Source organism: Oryctolagus cuniculus, chromosome 11 (genome assembly GCF_051225735.1).
Source record: "Oryctolagus cuniculus isolate XC-2025 breed Fujian yellow rabbit chromosome 11, ASM5122573v1, whole genome shotgun sequence".
Taxonomy (NCBI): Eukaryota; Metazoa; Chordata; class Mammalia; order Lagomorpha; family Leporidae; genus Oryctolagus; species Oryctolagus cuniculus.
Genome location: NC_142877.1, coordinates 118,021,583 through 118,030,298, shown reverse-complemented (window position 1 = coordinate 118,030,298; position 8,716 = coordinate 118,021,583). Strand labels below are relative to the sequence as shown.

Sequence of the window (8,716 nt, the reverse complement as noted above, 5' to 3'; positions counted from 1 at the left end):
ACAGTAGCTTTCAAGGTTCATCCCTCACTATGGATACAACACCCCAGAGAATAATGGCCAGGATCTGACCTCACAAGGTTTTCCCATCTCTGCTATCTGTGGCTGCTGTGATACATACAAATTTGTTTGAAAGGCAGAGTGACAGGGAGAGACAGAGATATCTTCCATCTGCTGGTTCACTCCCCAAATGGCCACAACAGCCAAGGCTGGGCAGGCTGAAACCAGGAGCCAGGAACTCCATCCTGGTCTCCCACATGGGTGGCAGGGGCCCAAGTACTTGGTCCATCTTCTGCTGCCTTCCCAGGTGCCTTGGCAAGGATCTGGATTGGAAGCAGAGCAGCCAGGACTCAAAGTGGTGCTCCAATATGCAATGCCAGAGCTATGCATGGTGGCTTAACCAGCCCCTCTCTGTGGCCACTTCTTAGCAATGTGGTCCCTGGCTCACCCTCCACACAGGTTAGATGATGTCATGACTGATTTATTCAAGGAGCAAGGAGTAGAAATAAGACACACAGGCCAGGCGATTACTGTTCAAACAGCAATGTTTAGTTGCACAACACAAAAAGTCTAGCAACGCTTACACGACCACTCTCAGTGTCTGTTGGCTTGTTTTCAGTCGGGAAATTTAACCAGAATGTCACCATCAGGGTGGCTGGGACCGGTAATGTTTAAGAAAGGCGTCATTCTTGCATCCCGTAGGCGTGGACCTCTTGCTTCAACAAGAATTGGTTGTAGATTAATGGCCCACAAGTCACCAGCCTTGGAGCAAGTTGTATTCAGGTGGAGACTGGGGGTGAGTGGGCAGGGAGGGGTCTGTAAGGTCACGTGTGGGGCAGTGGCAGCCGACATTCGCAAACATTCATGCATCTGATGGGGGGCTTTGCCCGCCATTGGGTATTTTCCATTAGCCTACAGCGACCACCTGTGGTCAGGCTAATGCATTACACTAAGGGGGGGGGTAGGAGCAGTCAGGGTTAAGTAGGAAGAGATCCCTCTTATTGCTAAGTGAACAGAAGGGTGACTTTTATTCCTAGAGTGTACGTCTTGCAGTTTCTGGAGTCTGGTGTGTCTAGTTCTTTTCCAAAGTTTGGGGCTAAGGAAGCCAACTACAGCATCTCTGGGAAGATCACTCTAAGTGGCAGCGTGAAGCGGGGAGGGTGTGTGACCACCCTCCGGGCCCCCACCAGGGATGATCTTTAAAAGGCGAGGCTGCCTCTGCTCCCCAGCATCTGTTGTGATCCACCCTTCATGCACACCTTCAAGCAATGAAGGCAAAGCCCTTGTCCCACACTGGGGCGCACACGGCCACCTCAATGGATCTGAGAGGCACAGAGTCGCTTTCTTGACCCTCGAGGGAAGCCAAGAGCAGCCCATGCTGATGAATGGACGGGGAGCAGTGCCATGCCCTTGGAGATGGGTACCAGTAGCTGGTGCGGGTTTGCAAGGGCAGAGGCGGCTCTGGATGGGTTCCTCCGCCCTACAGGTGGGCTGGGCCGGCTGACACAGACGATGGAGCAGGGCAGTGCTGGCAGGAACTCCATTCCACTGGGAGGAGTGGTTTGGCTAAATGGAGGATGCAATTGACCTAGAGGCCGCTGGCCCCTCCCACCTGCTGAGGGCTGGGAGGAGGGGGCATGGTGGTAGGCGGGACAAGCACAGCACTACGGAGGGCTCCGCCCAGCAGCAATTGCGGCTGGGAGGGATGGAGGGAGAAGCAGCGCTTGACACGGCCTTCATTCAGCAGTGGGGCGGGGGGTGGCTGGCACGGGTGGAAGGACAGTACCCAGGAGGCCTTCTCCCTGCAGGGGAGTTGAGAACGGTTGATGGTGTGCAGACCAGCAGCTGGCCACAGACACACAGAACCGCTTGTCCAGGGAGGCTGAGACTGAGGCCAGGAGCCTAGGACCATCTTCCCTCTCCCACGCCCCCACCCGCACCCCTCAGTCCTCCCCTGCAGGTCATAGGTGCCCAGTCCCACATCTCCCTATGGGACCACCCGCTGTCTTGTAATACTGCCTGACAGGTGCCCACCCCGGAGTGACACAGTGGGTGAGGGCTGGTTTGGAACTAGGCCTCCAGGAAAGACTGAGACCCAAGGTTTGGGGACCCTGGTGATCTGATGACCTCACTACCTCTTTCTCCTGGTCCACTGAATCTTAGGTCTTGAGCCTGTTTGTTTTTCCTAGCACCTGAGTGATAAAAGGACTGGGATTAGAAATGCTGGCATTCATCGAGGACCAGTTAAACCCCTCGGTTGGACCAGGAGCTGGCCAGGAGGCTGTAAGAGGTTTTTGTAAACAGTATCACTTGGTGTTTCCCCTTCAATACCCCTAAATGTTTCCCCAGCCCCAAATTTCAGCAACCTTACAGATGAAAGGAAACAGGATTACTTATTTGTGTAACAAACAGGGGGAATAAATGCATTAATAAATATAGGGCTAATGAGAAAGGCAAGAAAAGGCTCGGTGTCAGAGTGTGGGGATTACTGGGAATGCCTATAGGAGTCAGGAGGAGAGGGAGTCACGGAAAAGCAGAGAAAGACAGCAGTGCAATTAGGCGCAGCACAGCCGGAAGGGCGAGTAGGAAAGGCATCACGAGGGGTCAAGTACATGAGACAAAGCACGCAGAGAAGCCAGCCCGAGACGGGTGGAGGAAAGGGAGGTGTGTCCACAATTCGTCTCTGAAGCCAAACCACGGAGGAAGGCAAATACTGTAGATGGTGCCTGCCAGTTCTTCAGAACTGGTCCTTCCCGCCCCACCCCTGCCCCGCTCAGCGTCTGCCTCACCTGCCCAGCATACGCGCTTCCTCTGTCCTGGCCCCGGGAGCCGCCTGACTAGCTACTTCCCTCTTTGCCTCGGCCTCCTGGACGTTCAGGGCGATTTCAGCGCCTGATGGCAGAACCTGTCTTTCCCGCATCTCCCTCTGGCTCTGGTTTCTCCCGTCTCTCGGTTTGAACTGGCTCATGCTTTCAGCTGTGACTTTAAGGTGGCCTAAAACCCTTTTTGGGAAGTAGACTGGGCATAAATTCTAAGTATGGAAATGAAGAAGTACTCCGGTCTCAAAGGAAGTGAAAGACAACGGAGACAGGCAGAGGGGGTGGAGAGACAGGAATGAATGAAGAAAGGCAGGGAAGAGGAGGAAGCAGGAAGCAGAGGCAGGCGCTGGCCTGGGGGCAGAGGCAAGGGGACAGGTGGTAGCTTTGGACAGTGACCTTGTCACAGACCAAAGGATGGAGCTCCACTGCCCGGCACTGATTGTTCCTGCGGGAACCCAGCTCTGGCGGGCTCCTCTCTTCCTTTTTTTCCAGGAAGTCCTACCCTTGCCCTAGACTACTCCCAACTTACTGGGAGGGTTGTCCTGAGCTCCCCACCCCAACCCAGGTCTCGCTGAGCCACCTGTCCTTGGAGAACCCCTGCAGCCCCACTACCGGGCCAGGTTCAGAAATAAGAAAGAGTTCCTGTGGTTCGTCTGTGCTCTATCATTTGTAAATGAAACCTGCCCCAGACCTCTTGAGTGAGGCACACAGCTTTGTTCTGGGACACAAGGAAAGGAGACAGATAATGGACAGTTATGGAGGAACCAAACTTACAAGGGACTTTCCAGGGAGGGCAATGAAAATACCCCAGCCCTATACACACACACGCACACACATACTCTCTCACACACACACAGGCACACACGTGAGCACACACACACGTGCACACACACAGGCACTCGCTTACACGCACACACACACACACACACAAACGCAGACAAGATGCTCCACAAATCAGACAGGCCTGTGGGACAGAGTTGAAAGGAAGGAGGTGGTTGGTGGTGGTATTTGGGATGCGTGTGTGTGCAGAAGTGGGTATGTGTGGGCACACAGAGAAGGGGCTGTCACGGGTTACTGTCGTGGCTTTCCTCTGTGTCCGCGCTCACCGGAGGGAGGCCTCCGTTGTCATTGAGCCGCTTGGCCCTGTAAGTCTCATAGTGGATGTTGTGTGTCACTTCCTTGAGGTCCTGGAGATGGGTCCTAAAGGACAAGGGGTGACAAGAGAGGGGTGGTTAGGGGCGGAGAGAGGAGGTGGGGGCCCCCGTCCAAGGCTAATCCACCACTTCCTTGGACTGGGCCCAAGATCAGGCCCCACTCCAGCACCAATGACGCTTCCACAGCCCCTTCTGCTCCGAGACGGGGGCCAGAGCCGGGGTAGCATGCTCTTTGGAGACCCGCAGACTGGGGAAGGGAATCTGAACAGATGACCCTTTGACCCCAGATAATTAACCTGCGACCTGGGCAGGCAGAGGGAGAGGGGACATCTTACCTGATGACAAAGTCTCGGAGCAGGGCAAACTCACAGTGGTTGAGGTTTTCCACTACAGACAAAACAAAACAAGGGGTCGTTCACTACTGCAGCAACAGCTCAGGTCACGGAGGCACTTAGGGGACGCCTGGGACAGGGGCATCTTGCAAACCTTCCAGATGCTTGCCCCCTCCAGTGCCCCGTATGTCGTCCCTTGAACAAATATTTAGTAAGCAGCTACGAAGGACACTTGTTGTCCTAGACTCTCTGGAATAACAGCTAATAGCAACTGCTAAGTACCCCATTTTACGCAAGGGAAAACTAACACACGGGAAGTCTAGGAAACTTGCCAAGGCTTAAGACACGATTTCTATCTTTAAGGAAGCTTAGAATCTGATTGGGAGAAAGTAACACACAGAAAATGACAACTGGAGCCATCCTAAAGACCACACACTACAGGATAAAGCCAGTCTGATCCAGAGAACCTGCACCTGCAAGTCCCTCACCAGGGGCTGTGGGAGCATGAAGCAGGCCGAGAAGGACCCCATGGCCACAGTGGAAGGGGTGAGACACACGTCCTCACAAATACTTCCAATTCCATGTAGATGACAAGCAAATGCTATTTTTAGAAAAATCCCCCACAAAGGGTTATGGGGAAATGAGAGCCAATGCCAGACAGTGGGGTGAGCTTCCCTTAACCGGTCTGAGGTCCCGGGGCCTCGGTGGCTTACGTGAGAGTGCTGCAGAAGCTCACGGAGAGGGGTGGGTGTGTGGTCCAGCAGGTTAGGCTGCCAACTGGGACACCTGCATCCCTGCTCAGAGTGCCTGGGACACACCCTGGTGACTCTGCACCTCTGGTCCAGCTTCCTGCTCACACACCTGGGGGGCAGCAGATGATGGCCCAGGTGCTGGGGTTCAGCCATCCTTGTGGGAGACCCAGATGGAGTTCCTGGCTCCTGGCCCACTCCCAGCTCTTGCAGGCGTTTGGGGAGTGAACCAGCAGACCAACACTTTCTGTCACTCTGCCTTTCGAACAAATAAATATTTGAAAAGGTTCATGGAGAATGGAAGTAAACATTTATTTTGATGCATAAAATGTTGGAATCCATGCAGTTTTTCCATAACGTACATTTTCCATGAACTTTTTGCCAATCTCTCGAATTTTTTTTTTAAAGATTTTATTTATTTGACAGGTAGAGTTACAGACAGTGAGAGAGAGACACAGAGAGAAAGGTCTTCCTTCCGTTGGTTCACTCCCCAAATGGCCGCAATGGCCAGAGCTGCGTCAATCTGAAGCCAGGAGCCAGGTGCTTCTTCCTGGTCTCCCATGCGGGTGCAGGGGCCCAAGCACTTGGGCCATCATCTACTGCTTTCCCAGGCCACAGCAGGGAGTTGGACTGGAAGAAGAGCAGCCAGGACTAGAACCAGCGCCCATATGGGATGCCAGCGCCACAGGCGGATTAGCCTAGTGCGCCACGATGCCGGCCTGACCTCTCGTATTCTGACAACAGGAACACCTGCCCTCATAACTCCGTGTATGTTTCTCATATTGAATGAGGCCACTGAAGCAGTTCTTGGAAAACTCCCAGGATCATTGTCCATCCACAGTGAAATGGAAACGGCAAGATCTGAACAACTCTCACACGCCCTTCCCTTGGCAACCTTTCTCTGGTTTGTTCAGACCTTACTCATCTCTCTGTTCTGAATTCTCTTTTGCCAAGCCAGTGCCACCTGGTCAGGTAGTAACTCGGTCTCTTATTGCCTCCTGCCTGTGAGTGCCACCTTCTCAATTAGACTGTAGGCTCCTTGCGGGCAGGACCTGCCAGGCATTTACTTTACATCCTGTATCTAGGACGGTGCCATGATTGTGGGTGTTGACTCCGTGGTTGCTGGATAACTGATGGACAGCAGTTCCTCCGGAGGTGCGCGGAATTACCTTCAATGATCCCCCAGGGTGTTTTTCTGCCGAGGACCCTCTTGCCATTCACTTGGTACTCCTTGTCACTCCCCACCACAGCGAAAGGCATGCTCTCCTGCTGGACAGGGCAGAGACACAAACCAGACAGGTGCACGGTCATCCTCCTACGACCTGAGCGCGCAAGGTCAGGCAGACAGGTGCTGGGCACCTGGCCTTGAACTGCACACTTGTGGTGCTCACTCAGTGTCACCACTGATGAAAAGAGGACTAGACAGAGTGGACGCCTGGTCCACCTCTGCCTGGCTGGTTAACCTCAGGTAAATCAGCTTGTCTTCAATTGGAGAGCACTCTGTGCCTCTCACAGCGCGTTAGCCACTCTGTGGGCTAACTAGGACAAACAGCAGCCATCTGAGTGACAGCCAGACTCACCGAGGCCTTCCCCTGTCTGCCGTGAAGCCCACTGGCAGATACCCACTCCTGCCTCCCCATCAGATGGTTCCTCATCCCTACCGGGGCGTTGTATGTTTTACCAGCTGTGAGTTCCCAGACCTATTTGCCTGAGACATACTTGTTATTGTAACCGGACAAATTAACTAGTCACACATTGTTTTATGATGGGATCGGTTCGTTTTATCCTTTGTCCTGTGCCACCATCATAGCGAGTACATAAACTAAGATGGCTACCATGTCACATGATGCCTTGGACAACTGTCACACAGGGTCCTTCCGTGACCGAAACACCTTCACACAACACGTGACTGTACTAGATGGGCTGAGTACACAGAGTTGTCTCTCTGAAAATCAAGGTGAATGTTCCGGAAAGACGTGATGAAGGTGAGTTGTTTGAGCAGGAAGAGTGGTCTGATCCCCCAAGAAGAGGACTGGACTTTCTGAAAATGACGTTTCATCGATATGATGTATACGTTCTCAGTTATTTTAACACACAACTTGAGCATATTTAAACATTTAAGATTTTTATACATCATTTTTAAAAAATGGCTCCCTCACCTCAATTGATTTTATCAATCGCCTGACCAACCACCTGTCTCATCTGAGCTTCTACTGGGTTACCCAAGTGGGATAGCGGAGGAGACTCTGGACGGGAGCAGCCAGGGATTTCTCCCAGGGTGCCATGGGTTACTAGAAAAGCCAGGATGTTGAGGTAGAATCACAGAACTGAGAGGGTCCTCTGAAACCACCCGGGCTCGTGGTTTCCATGGGCCGTTCAGATCCGCACGCAGCAGGTGTGCAGCGGCTGTACAGGACCCGCGCTCGGTGCCCCATGTCACCTGGCCCAAGCTGCTGTTGGTGAGCTCTGTATGCGCAGTTCTGAGACTTAACCATTTTAAGGAGGTTGTTCTAGGAGGAGAAAGAAGCCAGCGTTTCATGGGAGGGAGAAGCCAAGGCAAGTCCGACTAGAGCACAGAGGCCCCTGGACCCCGGCCCGCCCCCTCACCCCGACTCCGGCTTCGCTGGCAGCTGTGTGGTCTGGAGGTGGAAGGCAATGCCAGCATCCGGGTGCAGGGAACCCCACTGTGGTCCACAGTGCTGCTGCGCAGAGTGGACAGCGAGTGTGGAAAGGCAGGGGTGGGAGCAGAGGCCAAGGGGCACTTAACACACAGCCCAGGACGCCGCGCGGCGTCAGCGTGATGGGCAGACGCCCAGGCACCCACCCGGATTTTGTCATTCTCCGTCTTGTCCTCCAGATCCTCATCAAATTCCTTCTGAGGGTAGAACTCGATGCCATTTACTTCAAGCTCCTTGCGGACCTGGGGTGGGGGGAGCAGAGCAGGAGCAAGGCTCAGGTTGGGCAGGGGCACGCGCATGTGCCTAAGCTGCACCGAGATGACCCCTGGGCCTCACAAGCTCCAGTCCTGCAGTCATCACAGCCCGGCCTGATGGAGGGAAGGTGCCGGTGCTGAGGGCTGCAGGGCCCCGCCTGCAGGGAGGGAGGGGAAGCCGCCCACCCCAAGCCTGCTCGCTTCCTGCAGGTCAGCTCATTCTCACCTCCAGGGCACTACCAAAGACCTCTCCGGAGCTCTGATGGGTTCTGAACTTTTTTTTTTTTTTTTTTTTTTTTTTGACAGAGTGGACAGTGAGAGAGAGAGACAGAGAGAAAGGTCTTCCTTTGCCGTTGGTTCACCCTCCAATGGCCGCCACGGCCGGCGCGCTGCGGCCGGCGCACCGCGCTGATCCAATGGCAGGAGCCAGGTGCTTCTCCTGGTCTCCCATGGGGTGCAGGGCCCAAGCACCTGGGCCATCCTCCACTGCACTCCCGGGCCACAGCATGGCCTGGAAGAGGGGCAACCGGGACAGAATCCGGCGCCCCGACTGGGACTAGAACCCGGTGTGCCGGTGCCACAAGGCGGAGGATTAGCCTAGTGAGCCACGGCGCCGGCCGGGTTCTGAACTTCTTAAAGCAGCAGTTGTATTTAGATTTCTTTCGAACCCCCCGCCCCCAGGCCCCGGGCGTCCCCACAGGGCTGAGCTTACAGAAGATGCCAATAGGCCAGA

At 54.3% G+C, this 8,716-nt stretch overlaps 1 protein-coding gene across 9 annotated transcripts in view; it reads right to left on the bottom strand.

Annotated features, from left to right (window-relative positions):
* Nucleotides 1-524: 524 nt before the first annotated feature.
* Nucleotides 525-8,716, bottom strand: part of SEPTIN3 (septin 3) — a 24,316-nt gene continuing 16,124 nt past the window's right edge. For 6 of the 9 annotated variants that reach the window (XM_051834016.3, XM_002721381.6, XM_070052975.2 and 3 more), the window contains 5 exons: nt 7,876-7,971; nt 6,221-6,320; nt 4,306-4,357; nt 3,923-4,016; nt 525-1,799 (listed from right to left, as the gene is read on the bottom strand). In XM_051834016.3, coding sequence (XP_051689976.3) covers nt 1,734-1,799; nt 3,923-4,016; nt 4,306-4,357; nt 6,221-6,320; nt 7,876-7,971 — 408 coding nt within the window. In that variant the 3' untranslated portion in view covers nt 525-1,733. Of the gene's footprint in view, nt 4,017-4,305; nt 4,358-6,220; nt 6,321-7,875; nt 7,972-8,716 lie in introns of all 9 variants that reach the window. The other 3 variants (XM_008275154.5, XM_008275156.5, XM_089307663.1) reach the window with 2 other exon arrangements.